This window comes from Coregonus lavaretus (genome assembly GCF_964263955.1).
Source record: "Coregonus lavaretus genome assembly, chromosome: 22".
In the NCBI taxonomy this organism is placed as follows: Eukaryota; Metazoa; Chordata; class Actinopteri; order Salmoniformes; family Salmonidae; genus Coregonus; species Coregonus lavaretus.
Genome location: NC_140009.1, coordinates 14,134,454 through 14,154,810, shown reverse-complemented (window position 1 = coordinate 14,154,810; position 20,357 = coordinate 14,134,454). Strand labels below are relative to the sequence as shown.

The 20,357-nt window shown below is 45.4% G+C and overlaps 3 protein-coding genes across 3 annotated transcripts; 2 read left to right on the top strand and 1 right to left on the bottom strand.

Annotated features, from left to right (window-relative positions):
- The first annotated feature begins 1,670 nt into the window (after positions 1-1,670).
- On the top strand, positions 1,671-3,930 carry LOC311149772 (ninjurin-1). Its single transcript, XM_084187000.1, has 3 exons — positions 1,671-2,068; positions 2,959-3,202; positions 3,341-3,930. Exons 1-3 carry the CDS (start codon positions 2,006-2,008, stop codon positions 3,535-3,537), a joined length of 504 nt encoding a protein of 167 aa, XP_084043126.1. The 5' UTR covers positions 1,671-2,005; the 3' UTR covers positions 3,538-3,930.
- Positions 3,931-5,676: 1,746 nt separating this feature from the next.
- rbsn (rabenosyn, RAB effector) lies at positions 5,677-15,218 on the top strand. Its single transcript, XM_084187563.1, is given in 14 exon segments — positions 5,677-5,775; positions 6,512-6,589; positions 6,592-6,810; positions 6,938-7,072; positions 7,318-7,418; positions 7,557-7,602; positions 7,767-7,928; positions 8,081-8,352; positions 8,444-8,514; positions 8,637-8,723; positions 9,944-10,046; positions 10,252-10,356; positions 10,520-10,783; positions 12,265-15,218. Coding segments are annotated over 13 exon segments (2,397 nt in total). The 5' UTR covers positions 5,677-5,775; positions 6,512-6,573; the 3' UTR covers positions 13,081-15,218.
- Positions 15,219-15,435: 217 nt separating this feature from the next.
- Positions 15,436-20,045, bottom strand: mrps25 (mitochondrial ribosomal protein S25). Its single transcript, XM_084187564.1, has 4 exons — positions 19,824-20,045; positions 17,442-17,548; positions 17,115-17,202; positions 15,436-16,177 (listed from the first exon to the last, which is right to left on the bottom strand). Exons 1-4 carry the CDS (start codon positions 19,955-19,957, stop codon positions 15,988-15,990), a joined length of 519 nt encoding a protein of 172 aa, XP_084043690.1. The 5' UTR covers positions 19,958-20,045; the 3' UTR covers positions 15,436-15,987.
- Between the last annotated feature and the right edge of the window lie 312 nt (positions 20,046-20,357).

Genomic DNA, 20,357 nt, shown 5'->3' with positions numbered 1-20,357 from the left:
GTGTCTCCGGAAGGTGGTGAGTGACTCCGCTGTCCTGGCGTCGTGAGTGAGCTTGTTCCACCATTGGGGTGCCAGAGCAGCGAACAGTTTTGACTGGGCTGAGCGGGAACTGTGCTTCCGCAGAGGTAGGGGGGCCAGCAGGCCAGAGGTGGATGAACGCAATGCCCTCGTTTGGGTGTAGGGACTGATCAGAGCCTGAAGGTAAGGAGGTGCCGTTCCCCTCATCTCTCCGTATGCAAGCACCATGTTCTTGTAGCAGATGCAAGCTTCAACTGGAAGCCAGTGGAGTGTGCAGAGGAGCAGGGTGACGTGAGAGAACTTGGGAAGGTTGAACACCAGACGGGCTGCGGCATTCTGGATGAGTTGTAGGGGTTTAATGGCACAGGCAGGGAGCCCAGCCAACAGCGAGTTGCAGTAATCCAGACGGGAGATGACAATTGCCTGGATTAGGACCTGTGCCGCTTCCTGTGTAAGGCAGGGTCGTACTCTCCGAATGTTGTAGAGCATTAACCTACAGGATCGGGTCACCGCCTTGATATTAGCGGAGAACGACAGGGTGTTGTCCAGGGTCACGTCAAGGCTCTTTGCACTCTGGAAGGAGGACACAACGGAGTTGTCAACCGTGATGGCGAGATCATGGAACGGGCAGTCCTTCCCCGGGAGGAAGAGCAGCTCCATCTTGCCGAGGTTCAGCTTGAGGTGGTGATCCGTCATCCACACTGATATGTCTGCCAGACATGCAGAGATGCGATTCGCCACCTGGTTATCAGAAGGGGGAAAGGAGAAGATTAATTGTGTGTTATCTGCGTAGCAATGATAGGAGAGGCCATGTGAGGATATGACAGAGCCAAGTGACTTGGTGTATAGCGAGAATAGGAGAGGGCCTAGAACTGAGCCCTGGGGGACACCAGTGGTGAGAGCACGTGGTGCGGAGACAGATTCTCGCCACGCCACCTGGTAGGAGCAACTTGTCAGGTAGGACGCAATCCAAGAGTGAGCCGCACCGGAGATGCCCAACTCGGAGAGGGTGGAGAGGAGGATCTGATGGTTCACAGTATCAAAGGCAGCAGATAGGTCTAGAGCCTCCGTGACTCAGAGAAGAGCAGTCTCAGTTCACAGACATGGCTGAAGTAATATATAAAAAAATGGTTGTAAATGACCTCTCGTGAGATTAGTCTTGCACTGTTCAGAATGAGGGATGGTCTACATAGCATCCGTTATCCATCACACAAGGGAAGTGTATTCAACTCCACACACATTTCTCTGCTGGTTGTTGTGACATGCTCAGAGAGGGATCCCCCATTGAGTACTTCATTACTAACTCTCCATCTCACTACTGTAGTGACAGCAGCTGTGCCCAACTCTCATCACCACTCATCATGTCTGTCTCACTGGATATCTGGACGTGTGTGTGCGCGCGCACGTCCGTCCGTGCGTATGTACATCCGTGTGTGCACACACATGTCAAACATGATCAGAATTTTGTTTTGATATCCTACTTTTGTTTGTCTAACACCACACTAAATGCTTGATGGTAATGTTGTTTAATGATCACTAAAATGACATCTTGTTCATTCCTGTTTGTCATCCATCTAAAAGAGAGAGCATATGGAAATAATGAAACCAGAGGAGCAAGTATTATGTTCTTCATTGAGGGGAAAACCCCTCCCACTCCAGAGCTGTGTGTGTGTGTGTGTGTGTGTTTGTCTGTGTTTAAGAGAGAGAAAGAGAGCGAGAGAGAGAGAAATTGAGTATACTGTGTTTGTAAGATTAGACAGTGGGAGGGGTAGTTTTGAATAAGCAAAACTCACAACCCTAGAAAATACACTCAACGTTTTAAGAGTTTGGCTGCCTGAAACCAGTGACAAGAAAGGCTACGGCAAACCGAAGATGACAGCTGATCTTTAGGATACTTGCAAGATGCACGGTATCGTACTGTGTGTAACTATTCTAAATTAGTTTTCCTGTGTAGGTTTCATCGGTAACCACAGTTGTCTCGGCCAGCATGGACAGTGAAGCAAGGGCGAATGGGGAGGACATTACTCTCAACAAACTAGACGACATTGAAGTAAGTTAAACATTATAACCTCAAACCTCAGGTTACAGTGAGGGGGGGGGGGGGGGTCCTAGCGCGTTATTAACTGTGTCATAAGCAACTAAATAGGACGTTGTACATTTTGACTGAAAATCTGGAATTGGGCTACAAGGAGATCAGTTGCAGTTATGACCCTCTGGGCAAAAAACTGGTTGTCCCGGATTTATGTTTACTATCTACCCCGGAGTCCAACCAATGTGATGACGTTGAATCAACGTGGAAAACTGATTGGATTTGAAAAAAAATCATAAATGTAAGGGTATTCTGTCTTTTTTTTCACCCAACTTTTCACCTAAATCCAATGACATGTTGAATTTTTTTGTTGATTTCACGTTGAATTCACGTAAGTTGACAAATCAAAACTAGATGCTGAACTGACGTCAGTGCCCAGTCGGAACTGTATAACTCCTACTGGTATGGAAAATTCACAAAGTATTCCCCCAAGTCATTGATAAAATAACGGATCTACAATCCAATATAATTTACTGCTCGTAGTCTACTCGCTTTATTAAAGAGCATTCATAGCCTATAGTGGAGACATTAAGCTTTCAAACTTTTTGACAACAGAAATATTTTCACTGTCTGGCTACTCGCCATATGTCTCGCCTCCGCGAAGAGCAGACAATGCCCTTTGTGTTTCTGAGTGTCGCACCCACTTCTGACATCTCGTATTTACCTTTACCCGTACTTGACAATTCCCAACCCCACCCCTGTGAGAAGATATGGGCACCCATCTGTATTGCAGTTATATAACACCTGGCATTGCCTGTAGTTCATCCACTGCATCTGTGTGTGTGTGTGAACGTGTGTGCAAGAGTGAGGAGTGTGACTCATAGCCTGATGGTCTACCCTATAACCCACAGGCGAACCTTGACCGCCTTGACCCCTCTGGAAACGTGTACCGGATGATTAACATGAACCATTATGCCACTAAGAAGAGTGTAGCTCAAAGTATGCTGGATGTGGCTCTACTCATGGCTAACTCATCCCAGATAAAGACTGTTCTATACGTGGGGCCACAGTACAGATTCTACAAACCTCTCATAGTACTGCTGTCCGTGTCTATTACGCTACAAGTTGTCGTGGGACTACTGCTGGTCTTTATAGGTTAGTATTACACTTGCTCTGTCACTCATTCACACATACTAACACATAAACACGCATGCACGCACGCACACACACTAATGGCAAACTGTAAACAGGAAGGTGAACATGTTGAATAACTCTCTCTCTCTCTCTTTACAGTGAAGTATGATCTGAATGATGTGAGGAAACACTCAAAGCTGAACATGATGAACAACACAGCAACAGTATTTGTTTTCTTCACAGTCGTCATCAACATCTTCATCACTGCGCTAGGCTTTGAGGGGGCTGTAATAGGACTTCCAGAACCACAATCCTTCCTTCTGACCACTGAAGAGAACCAGACCAGAGGCCTATAGACCACAACCTGACCCCAACCTCAGACCATCTTCAGACAACTGGCAGCTTGTAGAGCACAAGCTTAGCACAACCTGGCCTCAATCTAACCAGAGGATTGTACAACCTGACCATAACCTGAACGCAACTCAAAATTAGAAAGGTGTTCCTAATTTCTGGTATACTCAGTGTATAACGGCAGTCACATTTCTTTCAAAAGTAAGAATTTAAGAGTTATTTTGTTACCAAATCCTGTGCAGAATTTAGACATTTTATACACTGTGTTTCTAATTTTTATATCCTGTAAATATGCCTTTATAAATGTGTTGTTGTTGTTGTTCCGTTGTTTGGGATATGTATTCTGTTTCTCAACTGAACACAACTGCTGTTACCAAATAAACAACTATTTGTGACTGAATACACTACTCTCCCTTGGTCAGAGCCGGAGTGAGAATGAAAAGGCAGTGTGTGTGTACCATGTCACGACCACTCACCAGTTCTTTGTCTGTGCGGGCATTGAAGAAGTCCTGGTCTCAGATGGGGTCTGACAGGTATGACTGCAAAAGGTTGAAGGTTGAGACCTGTGGGCGGCTTGTATGTTCATCTTCACCCCATTCTGCAGGAGGGCCACTGGGAACTCACACAGGGAAAATGGCTACAAATGCACAGTAATGTATGGTGCCTATTCTACACTGGTTCACCAGGCTGGACACAGTCTAGGCCTACTGCACCATACCTTGTGCGAGGGGTAGCTGCTGAGCGACAGTCTGAAGTATGGGTGGCAGGTCTCTAGGCTGAAGGCCTCACAGATCTTCTCCAGGGTGGACATTCTCACTTCACACAGACAGACACACACACACACACACACTGAGTGGTGAGGATAGATATTCATGATGGACTGGAAGAGCGGGAAGAGACCTGGCCGTGTGGTGCCAGGATAACAACCTCTCCCTCAACGTGATCAAGACAAAGAAGATGATTGTGGACTACAGGAAAAAAAAAGAGCCCCCATTCTCATCGACAGGGCTGTAGTGGAACAGGTTAATAATAATAATAATAATATGCCATTTAGCAGACGCTTTTATCCAAAGCGACTTACAGTCATGCGTGCATACATTTTTGTGTATGGGTGGTCCCGGGGATCGAACCCACTACCTTGGCGTTGCAAGCGCCGTGCTCTACCAGCTGCGCTACAGAGGTTGAGAGCTTCAAGTTCCTTGGTGTCCACATCACCAACAAACTATCATGGTCGAAACACACCAAGACAGTCGAGAAGAGGGCACGACAAAGCCTATTCCCCCTCAGGAGACTGAAAAGATTTAGCATGGGTCCTCAGATCCTCAAAAAGTTATACAGCTGCACCATCGAGAGCATCCTACTGGTTGCATCACCACCTGGTATGGCAACTGCTCAGGCTCCGACCGCAAGGCACTACAGAGGGTAATGCGTACGGCCCAGTACATCACTGGGGCCAAGCTTCCTGCCGTCCAGGACCTCTATACCAGGTGGTGTCAGAGGAAGGCCCTAAAAATGATCAAAGACTCCAGCCACCCTAGTCATAGACTGTTCTCTCTGCTACCACACGGCAAGCGGTACCGGTGCGCCAAGTCTAGGTCCAAAAGGCTTCTTTACAGCTTCTATCCCCAAGCCATAAGCTAATCATGGCTACCCGGACTATTTGCAAGTTTATTATTTATGCATAGTCACTTTAACTCTACCCACATGTACATATTACCTCAATTACCTAGACTAACCGGTGCCCCCGCACATAGACTCTGTACCGGTACCCCCTTAATATAGCCTCCCTACTGTTATCTTATTTTACTGCTGCTCTTTAATTATTTGCTATTTTTTATTTTTTACTTAACACTTTTTTTTGTCTTTTCTTAAAAACTGCATTGTTGGTTAAGGGCTTGTAAGTAAGCATTTCACTGTAATGCCTACTCCTGTTGTATTTGGCAAATACAATTATTTGATTTGATTAGCACGGTCGCAGACCTAGGTGGTCAGAGTGCCTGTTGGCTTCAACGTGCTTTTTGTCCATTCTCACCTCCCGTCTCCGCTGTATGCTAATCACATGATTAGACCAAAGACGGTATCGCAGTACAGTATGTGACTAGACCTTCTTATTATAGCTCAGTGGACTAGACAGGGCTGCTAACTTTTCACCCGTCGAGAGAGTGTTGCAGCTGGAGTTTAGTAACGAGCTGTCAAAATATTCATTCATAAACTACACGGTTAACAGGCTTACATTGCGTTCTGTAAGTACATAAATGTGTCTTTGGATTGTTTGTGTCATTGGAAACGGTGTGCGCTTGGTACTGGCGAGACGTCAGCACTATAGCTAGCTCGTTAGCCTTTTGCTAACTTAGTCAGCTAGCTAGCTTTTTGTGTGAATTGTTCAGGAGCCAGCTGGCTGGCTATATCTGACTGGCTAGTTCTACTCAAATGATGTCCCTCCCGATTGCCAATTTGTCCCTCAATCAGGTACAAGGTATGACAGATGATCACCATCATAGTAACGTTAGATAAGCTAGCTACTGTAATGTCGCTATCCAGTCGCCAGTACAGCCATCACTGGCTTGTGGTGAGAGATGTAAACACAGCCTACTGCTCTCGTTAGCTAGCTAACTTTATTCGTTCTAACACGGTATCCATTTTGCCATGCATAGGATTTACGTGAGTAGTAAGCGTTCAGTGATCAAAGACCGTTATGTCCATGTCACCTAACTAGTCTTGCTGGAGGTTTTTAGGGTTGTCATTCAGTAAGCCATGACTTCCATAAACAACAGTCTGAACTTCTTAGCTAGGGTGTAATCATTAGTCCAAACAGTGCAACTTAAACGAGAGTTTCTATTGGACAAATTCAGGTAGGTCCCTCCCCCATTTCGTTCCATTTGCTTCCGTTTAAGAAACGTTTTACAACATAATCTGCGTAATGAATATGCCCCTGTATGTTATTGTCAGAACCCTTCAAGCTGTCAGTTTCTGTCTCAGGCTTTCTCCTGGCGTATAATGGAGCGGATGAGGGGTGGGCGTCACACCCAGTTGGGCGTGGCATGAGACGGGGACACATCCGGGTGTCACAGCTACCATCCTGCAACCCCCTCCACCCCACCCCAACCCCATCAACATGGCCTCCAGCTACCTGCACCCCTTCGAGGGCACAGGGGAGGTGAAGGAGGGCTTCCTGTGCCCGCTTTGCCTGAAGGACCTGCAGTCATTCTACCAGCTCCAGGAGCACTATGAGGAGGAACACTCCGGGGACGACAGACATGTCAGGGGACAGCTCAAGAGTGAGTCTGTTAATGCTTGTCTTTCCATTTAGGTCAGCTAATAATGACCCAAGAGTGAGTCTGTTGTAGCCTGGTAGCCTTCCACCCTTCCTTGAAGTAATCACTACTGTCTTCCTGTTGGCTGCAGGTCTAGTCCAAAAGGCTATGAAAGCCAAAGACAAGCTGCTGAAGAGGGATGGAGAGGACAAGTCAGAGACAGGCAGCTATGAGTCCTTCTACTATGGCGGAGTGGACCCCTACATGTGGGAGCCTCAGGAGCTGGGTGAGACTGGGAGCAGTATGCAGGGGGGAAACTGGGAGAAGAGAGATGTGGTGGGGTGGTAGAGGGCTTCGCATCCGCTGCTCAAACAAGAAATCCACAGTTCACAAGAGATGTATTGGTCTGGTCATTGCATGCTACGGAGTCATCTCACCTGAATTGAAACTAAGAGTGTTGCATTGTTATGGTCTCTAGTTTTAGAGACTGCTTCCATCCAGTCTGATGGTGTCCCCTCTTCTCTCCCGTAGGTGCCACCAGAAGTCATCTGGACTTCTTCAAGAAGCACAGAGCTGCCAGGATCGACCACTACGTCATTGAGGTCAACAAGCTCATTATCAGGCTGGAGAAAGTGAGCACACAAACTACTGCAGACAATCACAAGTCATTTGCCCTTTGGTTTGTCAATGTGGGTTTGACACATACAGTAGCAGTTACACACCCTTACTGTTAGGACATAACTCACCATGTATCCTCTCTTGTGTTTCAGCTGACATCCTTTGACAGGTTAAACATAGATGCAGGCAAGATTAGAGGTGAGTTGAGAGGGGTCATATTGCAGTATATTTTGTTTTTCACCATCACATTATACAGGACCCACATTTGTTCTTATTGAGTACAGCTCCTCCCTGTGTGAATTTGAATGTCATTTTCTGTGTGTGAATCCTGAAAAGCCGCTTCTCTCCCTCTCTCTCTCTAGCGATTGAGAAGTCTGTTGTGTCGTGGGTGAGCGACTCTGATGTCCCGTTCTGTCCCGACTGCGGGAACAAGTTCAACCTCCGGAACAGGCGACACCACTGCCGTCTCTGTGGCTCCATCATGTGTAAGAAGTGCATGGAGTTTGTGCCCCTGCCTTTGGCTTGTGAGTACACTTACACACATACAGTAATATTACAGCGATATTCCACCCATATTTAACCAGAAAATCAACAGTGACATCAGTGTTTCTCAGAATTAGTTAGCTAATGCATTGATCCTGCTTAGTGACTCACCAACCTGTTCTCTCCTCTCCAGACAAGCTGACCAGTGGGACACGGGAGGCCCTGAGTGTTCCAGGCAGCCCGGGCCAGTCCCAGTCCCCTCCAACAGGGGGTGGCGGGGGCAGCGTCAGCGGGATGGGCTCCAGGAGGGGCAGCATCAGCAGCCTGAGCAGTGTCACTTCCATGCTGGAAGAGAAGGACGATGAGAGGATCCGCTGCTGCTGCCACTGCATGGACACTCTGATGAGGAGACAGCAGAAACTGAAGGAGAAGGACCACGTGCCTGACATTGTCAAGCTCTACGAGGTAACACACTGTTATTTTGTGTACGTCCCTGTTGTTCACTGTCTAGTGAGCTTGCGGTCATTCACCATCCATCCTCCTGTCTTCCTCCCAGAGGCTGAGGCTGTGCATGGATAAGGTGGACGAGAGGGCTCCAGAGTACATCAGAATGGCTGAGTCTCTTAAGTAAGACATAGTCTGTCTCAAATGACACCTCATTCCCTAAATAGGATACTACATTTGACCAGAGCGATATGTGGCTGTGGTTCTGTTGTTTATCTTCATGGTCAAACTTTAACTTCTCACAGTGCTGGAGAGACCACCTATAACCTGGACACGGCTGGTGGACTGAGAATGGAAGTCCAGAAATACTACGAACTGATCGATGCACTGAGGTACATACTATATCCAGAGTGTGTTACCTGTATGGAGGGTTGGGTGATATGCTACTCTAAATATCGCAATATCCTATATAATCGCTCTGCGCCATTAATGATTAGATAATTCCAGACGGTGCAATTTGTTTTGCTTATTTACAATATTCTCATTAAATAATCTTAGTATGGGGAAAAAATAAGGCTTAGTTCATTCATTTAGACTTCATTTTCAACATATTGAGACAGCCTAACTGATAAAACACAGTTTTGATTTGCAAAGTTCAAATAGAGTATGGTCTTGCACATCACAATATATCGTCAGTCAAATATCACGATATTCAATTTCATCATACACTACATGACCGAAAGTATGTGGACACCTGCTCGTCGAACATCTCCTTCCAAAATCATGGGCATTAATATGGAGTTGGTCCCCCCATTGCTGCTATAACAGCCTCCACTCTTCTGGGAAGGCTTTCCACTAGATGTTGGAACATTGTTGCAGGGACTTGCTTCCATTCAGCCACAAGAGCATTAATGAGGTTGGGCGTGGATGTTGGGCGATTAGGCCTGGCTCGCAGTTGGCGTTCCAATTGATCCCAAAGGTGTTCGATGGGGTTGAGTTTAGGGCTCTTTGCAGGCCAATCAAGTTCTTCCACACCGATCTCGACAAACCATTTCTTTATGGACCTCGCTTTGTGCACAGGGGCATTGTCATGCTGAATGATGTTGCTTCCAGAGACAGTTTGGAACTCGGTAGTGAGTGTTGCAACCGAGGACAGATTATTTTTACGCGCTACACGCTTCAGTAATCGGTGGTCCCGTTCTGTGAGTTTGTGTGGCCTACCACTTCGCGGCTGAACTGTTGTTGCGCCTAGACGTTCCCACTTCACAATAACAGCACTTACAGTTGACCGGGGCAGCTCTAGCAGGGCAGAAATTTGACAAACTGACTTGTTGGAAAGGTGGCATCCTATGACGGTGCCACGTTGAAAGTCACTGAGCTCTTCAGTAAGGCCATTCTACTGCCAATGTTTGTCTATGGCGATTGCATGGCTGTGTGCTCGATTTTATACACCTGTCAGCAAAGGGTGTGGCTGAAATAGCCGAATCCACTAATTTGAAGGGGTGTCGACATACTTTTGTATATATAGTGTATTTTGGCCCAACTGTACTTTGAATAAGAGTCTCTGGTAAATAATCATATTATTATAACATTCTCTATGTATTCCTGTCAGTAAGAGGATCTTAACACTGGGAATGAAGGAGGAGCCACAGCCCCATCCAAAGAATCTCCAGCTGCAGAGGATGGTCAGATACACAGCCACACTGTTCGTCCAGGTGAGACACAGAGAGTACACTACTGTACATAAAGAGCAACTATGGATAAGCTGAATGGTGTGGTGAAGAGTGAACGATTAGTCATTTTCCCCAGAATAATAGCACATTACACAACACATTCAAACACCTCCCTCTGTCTCTTTCTCAACCCTTTTCTCTCTGTTTCTCTCCATCTCTCTCTCGCCCTTCCTCCTCCCTCCTGCAGGAGAAGTTGCTGGGTCTGATGTCTCTGCCCACTAAGGACAAGTATGAGGAGCTGAAGGAGAAGAGGAAGCAGGAGCAGGAGAAGAGGCTCGCCCAGGAGAGACTGGTGAGGAGGCTGCTTATTATTTAAACTAAAGACCCAATAATGATACTCCAAAAAGGATCTGATATGTCTGATACCAGAAAAGCTAAAAGCAACTGCTTTCATAAGTAGTGTATTATATAGTAAAGCTGTCTCTAAAAGCGTACCTTCCTATCATGCTGCCCAGGAGGCCCAGAAGAGAAGGCAGGAATCGGAGAAGAACCGCCCGGCCGCCAGCACAAACGGGGAGCCTTCCCAGGCCCCCAGAGCCGCCCGCATGACCAAAGCTGGGGGCTGGCTGCCCTCCTCAGACACCCTCCACACCCGCAGAGAGCTGGAGGACCCCATGCTGCAGCAGATAGACAACATCCAGTCGTTCCTGCGGCAGGCCAAGGCCGCCCAGAGGCATGACGAGGTGGCCATGCTGGAGGACAACCTCAGGCAGCTGCAGGTGGGGAAACCTACAAAATGTTACAAAATGTTGCATGAGAATTTGTGTTGATTTATAGTATTTATTCTGCTATAAAGTGCAGTCGGAAATTATTCAGACCCCTTGACTTTTTCCACATTTTGTTACGTTACAGCCTTATTCTAAAATTGATTAATTTGTTTTTTCCCCTCATCAATCTACACACAATACCCCATAATGACAAAGCAAAAACAGGTTTTAGAAATCTTTGCAAAAAATTATACAAATGAAAAAATGAAATCACATTTACATAAGTATTCACACCCTTTACTCAGTACTTTGTTGAAGCACCTTTGGCAGCGATTACAGCCTCGAGTCTTCTTGGGTATGACGCTACAAGTGTGGCACACCTGTCAGGTTGGATGGGGAGCATCGCTGCACAGCTTTTTTCAGGTCTCTCCAGAGATGTTCGATCAGGTTCAAGTCCGGGCTCTGGCTTGGCCACTCAAGGACATTCAGAGGCTTGTCCAGAAGCCACTCCTGTGTTGTCTTGGCTGTGTGTTTAGAGTCGTTGTCCTGTTGGAAGGTGAACCTTCGCCCCAGTCTGAGGTCCTGAGCGCTCTGGAGCAGGTTTTCATCAATGATCCTCTGTACATTGCTCTGTTCATCTTTCCCTCGATCCTGACTAGTCTCCCAGTCCCTGCCGCTGAAAAACATCCCCCGTCTGGCCACTACCATAAAGGCCTGATTGGTGGAGTGCTGCAGAAATGGTTGTCCTTCTGGAAGGTTCTCCCATCTCCACAGAGGAACTCTGTCAGAGTGACCATCGGGTTCTTGGTCATCTCCCTGACCAAGGCCCTTCTCCCCCGATTGTTCAGTTTGGCCGGGCGGCCAGCTCTAGGAAGAGTCTTGGTGGTTCCAAACTTCTTCCATTTAAGAATGATGGAGGCCACTGTGTTCTTGGGGACCTTCAATGCTGCAGAAATGTTTTGGGACCCTTCCCCAGATCTGTGCCTCGACACTTTCCTGTCTCGGGGCTCTACGGACAATTCCTTTGACCTCATGGCTTGGTTTCTGCTCTGACATGCACTGTCAACTGTGGGACCTTATATAGACAGGTGTGTGCCTTTCCAAATCAAGTTGTAGAAACATCTCAAGGATGATCAATGGAAACAGAATGCACCTGAGCTCAATTTCGAGTCTCATAGCAAAGGGTCTGAATACTTATGTAAATGTGATATTTCCATTTTTTTTTTTTTTATCACAGAAATCTAAAAACCTGTTTTTGCTTTGTCATTATGGGGTATTGTGTGTAGATTTGATGAGGAAAATAAACAATTTAATCAATTTTAGAATAAGGCTGTAATGTAACAAAATGTAGATAAAGGGAAGGGGTCTGAATACTTTCCGAATGCACTGCATGTACTGCGATTACAATGCAATGGACCTTAACAGGGCTCTGGTCCGAAATAGAGCTCTGTGTAGGGACTAGGGTGTGATTTGTTGAACTGTGTGTTCTCCAGGATGAGTACGACCAGCAGCAGACCCACCTGGCCATCGCTCTGTCCCAGGAGGAGAGCCTACAACAGGAGGAGCTGCAGCGCCTGGAGGACAGGGAGAGGGGGAAGATAAAGCACAGGGCTCAGAGCGAAGCCCCAGGATCCACCCAGGCCACATACACCTGGCAGGGCTCACTGAACTTAACTGATACAGGGAGCCTCCATAGGGAGGGAGAGGACGAGGATGAAGAGTTGACCCCTAAAGCAGAGAGGAGCCCCCTGTCCATGAGGGCCTTCCCTGCCCTAACGGACCAGGTTGAGGAGTCGCCCCCGCGGCTGAGGAGGCTGGGGGAAGATGTAGAGGGACAGAACAGCGCCTCCCTCAACCCCTTTGAGGAGGAAGACTCCACCCCTGTGGAGGAGGATCCGTCCAACCCGTTCTCCGAAGAGATCCAGGCGGAGCACAAGGAGGTGGCTAATGGGAAGAAGGAGTACAACCCGTTTGAGGAGGAAGTGGAGGGCGGGGAGCAAGGGCAGGCTGAGGGCGCCACAGGCAACCCTTTCGAAGAGGAGGAGAACGATGAAGGTAACACTTTTAAAGAGGCTTCTGGGAGTACCCCGCCGGGAGCCTCGACCAATCCCTTCGAGGGGGAGGATGAGGTGGCGATGCCAGATGTTGACCTGATCGAGGAGGAGTTGCTGCTGCAGCAGATTGATAACATTCGGGCGTACATCTTCGATTCCAAGCTCAACGGGAGGCTGGACGAGGTAGAGCTCCTGTCAGAGAACCTGAGAGAGCTGCAGCGCACCCTGCAGGAACAGAAGAGTAAGACACACTGACAGAGACACCACCTCCTCCCATTCTCCATGCCATCACCTGATACTTACAACAGGGCTTCCCACCCAGGGCTAGAAGGCCAGTCCTGAGACTCTACAGTAGTTCCCTTTAAAGCTGGGATCTGCAAAAGGTGAAAGAGCGCCACTGGTCGCCCCAGGTGCATTTGTTATTGTTTTTGTTTTGTTTTTCAAATGTAGGAGATGAGCATCCACCATCATGATAAAAACAATTTGAAGTACATACTCTGCTGTTATATCCAGAGGAGGCTGGTGGGAGTAGCTATAGGAGGATGGGCTCATTGGAATGGAATGATTTAGAACGGAGTCAAACGTGGTTTCCATATGTTCTATGTGTTTGATAACGTTCCATTTATTCCATTCCGGCAATTACAATGAGCCCATCCTCCTATAACTCCTCCCAACAGCCTCCACTGGATCTATCGCATGTGCAATGATGTCAGAGGAGAAAAAAAAACAGTGTTTGTTGTTTGAAGTAATGTCTTTGTTGTAATATCGCAAACGGACGTGGCAGTTTCACTGCTAAGGATTCCAGCTTTAAATGGCCAATGATCTCATTGATTCTGGGTTGGGTAAGGTCAGTGCCTGGTGGGTTAAAACTTTTGTGAAGGAACCACCCCCGCCATTCCCCTTGGGTAGTAGCCCTCTAGACTCAGGGCCGCATCTCAATAGTCTATACTTCCTCTCCTTTCCTTCATCTGCACTGATGTGAATGAACTGCACAGGTGAAGGCACCTAGCATTATTTATTTGCCGATCCTGATCACCCTACCAAGTGCGGGGTCAAGGAGAGGAGACAAGGAGAGAAAGCAAAACCAGACTATTGAGACCCTGCTCTGGGTTATGCAGCCTATCACTAAAAGGATGTCGACCACGAGATGCATTTACATTCATTTTTACACTCTCGTACCTACTAATAACACTCACGCTCTATGAAGGTCTCATTTAGGAGCCGTTGTTTTTAAAATTATATTTGTATGGTAAGAAGAAGCACAAGGGCAGAGTATGTAAAGTAAGTCATCACTTCGACCGTTGTGCAGTCAGCCACAGGAGAGAGGATCCAAGGGGTCATATTTGGGTAACAGAGGCCTGACATCATCTGTAGTCCTGCCATTCAATACCTTATGTAGAAACAGGGTTGTATTGAAGGTCGCAACGTTTTTGGAAATGTTATGGTCTACTTGAACGAAAACGTTCACTCTGAACAGTTTACAATGACAGCTGTAAGTAAGCGTGTCATGAAATTGTGTGTCGTTGGCACTTGAATGCAGCCCTGACACTAAGCATGACTAACCTGTTACTGCTACATTTTGTCTGTCAGATCTTCACATGCATGTTTGAGTTTGTATGGGAGTGGAACCCCATTGCCACTAAGACATATTTTCTCTGTCATCCCTGGGGGTCCAGTTACCGCTAGAAAGAGAATGTTGATGAACAAAACATTAAGCCATAGTGAGCGATACCAACGAAAACGGTTTTTAAAATCCTACTTTGCTTTCAGGGACTCCTTCTGTTGCCGTTAGCTGGTTATGTCCGTTGAGTGACTCAGTTGAAGCGCAGGATAGATGCATTAGCGGTCAGTGAGTGTGCATGATTCATGTGTGTGTGATATCACAGACACTTCTGCAGTGGTCCAAAGTAGGCTAGTCTTTCAATGCTGATTTTGTCCTAGTCTCTCCTTGTGCTATTTTCTCCTCCCAACAGTGGACACTAGTTCTCTCACCCTCTGTTTTCTCTTTTTGTGCACTAATGATGCAGGGTCAGAATCTGTCCTGCTCTGAACAACTCCTACACCCTGCAAACATCCAGTTTACTTTCTCATATGCCAACTTAACTTCAGCCTGTATTTACAGTATTTATTATGCAACTGATTCAGCCAAGTCTCTCTTAGCAGCACTTACCATTAACACACAACACCGTTGTTGCAATGGAAATGTTTAGGTCTGAGGCACAGAATAATAGAGCATTCTGGGTAAATGAACCTATCTCAGTTGTCACAGCATCAGCCTTCTTCTCTGTATCCATAAGGTCTTGGCAAAACTTTAGATGTAAGATTAAGTATTTTATCTTCTTTGGATTCTTAATTTCTCAGAGGTAATGAAATAAAACACTAAACCGATTCAACGCTACCTAGTATTATCACATACTGTGGGCAAACTCCTGTTTCCTGTTGAAGTACTTTGATGTTGTATCCAAGTACTGGTTTCCTTGCCTCAGAGTATACAACAGTACTTGTTATTTTGTTGAACTAAAGCAGTAGTGTGTTTGCTGTAATCGATCATGCACCACTAATGCTCAACAGTGTTGCAGCTAAACACAACAGAACATTTTGAAACATGAATGACATGAATAATTTATTTGTGACAAATGTGAATTAACTGTTCACCTTTAGTTGTCACTGGCTGTGTTTACACAGGCAGCTCAATTCTGATCCCCCCCCCCCCCCCCCCACTAATTGGTCTTTTGACAAATCACATCAGATCTTTTCACAACAGATATTTTTCAGAGCTGATCTGATTGGTCAAAAGATCAGAATTGGGCTGCCTATCTAAACAGCCATTGAGGCTCCATCACTCAACACTAATTAAAGACATGACCTATGTGAACAATGGGAATGGTGGCATTTTCATTCATCCACACTACAAGGTGTGTGTGTTGCAAATATTATGCATAAACTCCACACAAACACTTGATTTAATTAATCTGAGAAGCACATTCTAGTTCATCAATCTCCAAATTATCATTATTTACAACAGCTGACATCGAAAATCAAAATATTGTCTGGTTTCCTTTTTGAATGTACAAAAACAAATCCACAGTATTTCCAGTGAAATGTATTTGATATAGTAATATTACAGTTCAGTCCATGATCCCTTCTCCCTGCTGTCCAGTCTCAGTCCTGTGCGGCTGCCATCTGCGCACGGTATTTCCCTGTCAACTCCTTAGGCAGCGGCGTGTTGCCCGGGCAGGGAACCTGGCCCTCCACCTCACAGATACACTCCTTCAGACAGTACTTCTTGGGCCCAAAGTTGGCTGGGTTAGCAGCCTCCATCCTGGCTAGAGCCTCAGCCTGAAGGACCTCACTGTAAGGGGAGAGAATAGACAATGATGAGGGGAAGACAAAATTAACCAGTATATTGTATTATACACTTAGACAAGAGTAACACCTAACCTTAAAGGGCCAGTGCAGTCAAAAACATGAGTTTCCTGTGTTGTATATACATTTCCACACTGAGGTTGGAATAATTCTGTGAAATTGTGAAAATTATGATAATGCCCTTTTAGTGTAAGAGCTGTTTGACAAGATCGCCTGAAATTTCAGCCCGTTTCGGTGGGATAGAGTTTCAGTTACCCAGCAATGATTTGATATTGAGATAAAAATGTCTGCATTGGACCTTGAAACATTCCTCTTGACATTAGTCTACTGTAATATGATATGCCATTTAGCAGACGCTTTTATCCAAAGCGACTTACAGTCATGCGTGCATACATTTTTACGTATGGGTGGTCCCGGGGATCGAACCCACTACCCTGGCGTTACAAGCGCCATGCTCTACCAATTGAGCTACAGAGGACCAGAGACTTATTAACTCATGGCTTATTCACTGGCATCTAGCCTGAGGACCAGTCTGTTTCTGCTTTAGCTTAGCCAAATCCTTTGTCGTTGTCATGCCAAACAGACTGCTGCAACCCAGGAAGGCCTACACATCTACACTTCTGGGATGTATTCATTAGTCGGATTCTGTTGCAAAATGTTTTGCAAATTAAAAACATTTACTCCAAACGGAAAACGTCTTGCATGAAAACGAGAGTTTCTATTGGACAAATGCAGGTAGGTCCCTCCCCTTTTCGTTCTGTTCGCTTCCTAGAGTAAACGGTTTCGTTGCAAAACATTTTGCGACAGACCAAACGTTTTGCAACGGAATTCGACTAACGAATAAATCCCTGTTATAGAACCAAATCAAGCAGTGGGCTGTGATGAGAATGGGTATCGGAGGTTAGGGTACTACGAGTACTTACTCGGTCTTGCCGAGAATAGTCTTGACATGTTGGGTGATCTGTTTATGGTCCTTCCCCTCCACATCCACCAACACCTGCTCTCCATCATCTATATAGAAGAGATATACACATAGATCCTATTAAATTACTAATTATATTATTGTATTCTAATTCCTAATTCTATGGATATACCATGTCAGACTTCAAAACAAAAAAACATAGGCCTAATAGACTTGATAAAATCACAACCACAGTATTTATGCAGTAATGACAGATGCACAAACATGTCAAATAGAGAGGCATAGATAAAGGTTCTATCAATCATAGTAAGTACAGAATTGGACTCACCTAGGTAGAACTTGAGGAATGGCGATGGGGTCATGTTCTTGAACATCATAATTTGAACCCAAGGATTTTTGTACTGAATTTGTGGAACATTGAAGAACACAAATGTTCTGCAGAAAAATAGAAAAGATGCATGATGGCCAACCAGGCTGTACCAACTCACTCATAGATCATGATCACTGGGTTATAGCTCTGATCCAGGGCGTTACGTGCGTCGAGCTAATGCTAAGCAACTCGTCGCTCGATGGACAGTTTTGGTGCTTTCAGGACAACTGGGAATTCGAAAAGAAACTAGGTCAAATCATGATGTCAGTGATATTCTGGTCGGAATATGGAACGTACGTATCATTAGGATCATAAGAAAAGCCATGCGTGAAATGTAATCTGTTAACATACAAACGGCATGTTACGATTACGGACTAACATTTTAGATATTTATTTCATCACTCAAAATCTTGCCAAAGCATACTCTGTAGGAGGGGTTAATAGGAATTTAAAATAATTTGACATGATTTATAGGAATCGGGTCATCAACATATGGACTTTGAAATGAACAAGGGAGAGGTTAAACGTAGGCTAAGTCTGGCATAAGCTTATTCCCACACTTTACAATAACTCTGTTGCAGTGGTCTTAGGTAGTCTCCATATAGGCTATTCCCTCCATCGCGACACTGCTGCCCAGTTGAAGAGCTTGTGATCTCAATGCAGCACCACGCGCCTTTGGAAAAGCACCCCTCAGCCTCAGAAAATGCCCTTCTAGAGGCATGCAGCCATAGTCATTATATCCTAATGTAGGCCTATTTGCCTACTAGCCAAATAAAGTGTATAAAGCATTCATGATGCGTGCAACTCGTCATTCCAACATATTTGAACATTTAATTAATCCTTCATTCAGTTCAGTCAGTCAGTATGTCATCCATTTAGTCATTTGTCTGAGTTGCAATAGGAACTAAATCAAAGAGAATACAACAGTCTTATCTCCCCGAGTGGCGCAGTGGTCTAAGGCACTGCATCGTTGTGCTAGCAGTGCCACTAGAGATCCTGGTTCGAGTCCAGGCTCTGTCGCAGCCGGCCGCAACCGGGAGACCCATGGGCGGCGCACAATTGGTCCAGCGTCGTCCAAGGTAGGGGAGGGTTTGGCCGGCGGGGATGTGGGTTCGTTTCCCACGGGGGGCCAGTATAAAAAATAAAAAAAAGTATGCATTCACTAACTGTAAGTTGCTCTGGATAAGAGCGTCTGCTAAATGACTAAAGTGTAAATGTAAAATGTTATCCATTTGTTTATTGAAATTCTCCAAAGTTCTTTAGCCTACCACTTAAATAATTCAATGTTTAATTTAGGCCTATCCAAATAAAAAAAAATAGGCCTTCAACTTGCAGGCATTGCAATATAGGCTATCATTTTGGGTACTGCTGTCTTGCAATAATTTTAGCTCAGGATGTTATTGTATATATGTGTCTTTATCATTCTCACACAAGTCATTTGATGAAGGCCAAGCCTATACTACGCCATCTACTGGTATAACGTCGTTATTGAATGCAGTTCCAAAACAAGCTCTAGACTTATTTTGGAAATGAAACCGGAAGCTGCAAAGCAACTTTTATTTTTTATTTAACTAGGCAAGTCAGTTAAGAACTAATTCTTATTTACAATGACGGCCTACCCCGGCCAAACCCGGACGATGCTGGGCTAAAATTGTGCGCCGCCCTATGGAACTCCCAATCATGGCCCCAATCATGGCCGGATTGTGATACAGCCTGGAATTGAACCAGGGTCTGTAGTGATGCAGTGCCTTAGACCGCTGCGCCAACTAACTTCTGGGCTAGAGTTGCTTGATTGACTAGCTAACTTAGACTAGCTATGTTCGGTTCATGTCCTTTGCAGATGCCACATTACTGGCAAAAGTTTGTATGTATAAAAAATATCTGTAATCGAGTAAAGTAAGACTTGAACGGGTAGATGTTCATTCATGTTCGTAATATACGGCTTGTACTTTTACAGATCTAATTTAACGTTAACGTTTCATGTTTCACATATGGCTTTTCTTACGATCCTGACGATACGTACGTTCAACCTTTTGGCAACTATCTCGCTCCATATCGGAAAGTCTGAGTTCTAGAAAGATGCCCGAGTTTCCGACTTGGAATTCAGAGTTGGGATGACCATTCAAAACGATTTTCCCAGTTGGAGCTCGTTTTTTCCCCGTGTTCCCAGTTGTCTTGAACGCACTGTTAACTCGGCAACTACTGGTTAAATTTCTATTGCATATCTGTATAATTATAACAATGCCACAGAAAACTTGTGATTTTGAAATATCATTGCTCTCTGCATTGAAAGGCTTATCCAACAACAGCTAGGTTAGCTAGCTAGTCCATCAAACTGACCTTGCTCCGTCGCTGAGCTGTCCATGTGTGTTGTAATTTACTGTCAAAATCTTTACTCTGTTTTTCAATACTACTTCTCCTTTCTGGAGATACTCCAGCGTTCGTCTAATGGGGAATCTTCCTTTCATAGGCATTTTTAGTCTTTATTTCCACGTTTCGTTTGGAAATTGAAAGGACGCGCAGCGCTCCAGTGAGGCGCTCCTTGATGACGTAAAATATTTGCGTAAAGTTTAAGGTCGTTACTCGTTACCACAGCCACAAAGTCATAATCCCCGCCTATTTCTAAACTTTGATTTTAAACCTAACCTTAACCCTAAACACACTGCTAAATTTATGCCTAACCCTGACCTTAAATTAAGACCAAAAGCTAATGTTTGTTTTAATGAATTCTGACGATATAGCCAATTTTGACTTTGTGGCTGTGATAACTAGTGGAAACCAACGTTTACTGTCTTCTTCTTCAGTGGTGTTTAACGGTAATTGGCATCCAATGTTTATGGTGCATTATCGCCACCAACTGTACGGGGGTTAAAA

Bases quoted from the DNA above. Each gene is read 5' to 3' on its own strand.
- LOC311149772 (XM_084187000.1), top strand. From the start codon at position 2,006: ATGGACAGTGAAGCAAGGGCGAATGGGGAGGACATTACTCTCAACAAA. The intron at 2,069-2,958 runs GTAAGTTAAACA...TATAACCCACAG, and splicing joins ACAAACTAGACGACATTGAA to GCGAACCTTGACCGCCTTGA. The intron at 3,203-3,340 runs GTTAGTATTACA...CTCTCTTTACAG, and splicing joins ACTACTGCTGGTCTTTATAG to TGAAGTATGATCTGAATGAT.
- mrps25 (XM_084187564.1), bottom strand. From the start codon at position 19,957: ATGCCTATGAAAGGAAGATTCCCCATTAGACGAACGCTGGAGTATCTC. The intron at 17,549-19,823 runs GTCAGTTTGATG...ATTTTTCTGCAG, and splicing joins CAGCTCAGCGACGGAGCAAG to AACATTTGTGTTCTTCAATG. The intron at 17,203-17,441 runs GTGAGTCCAATT...TCTTCTATATAG, and splicing joins ATTCCTCAAGTTCTACCTAG to ATGATGGAGAGCAGGTGTTG.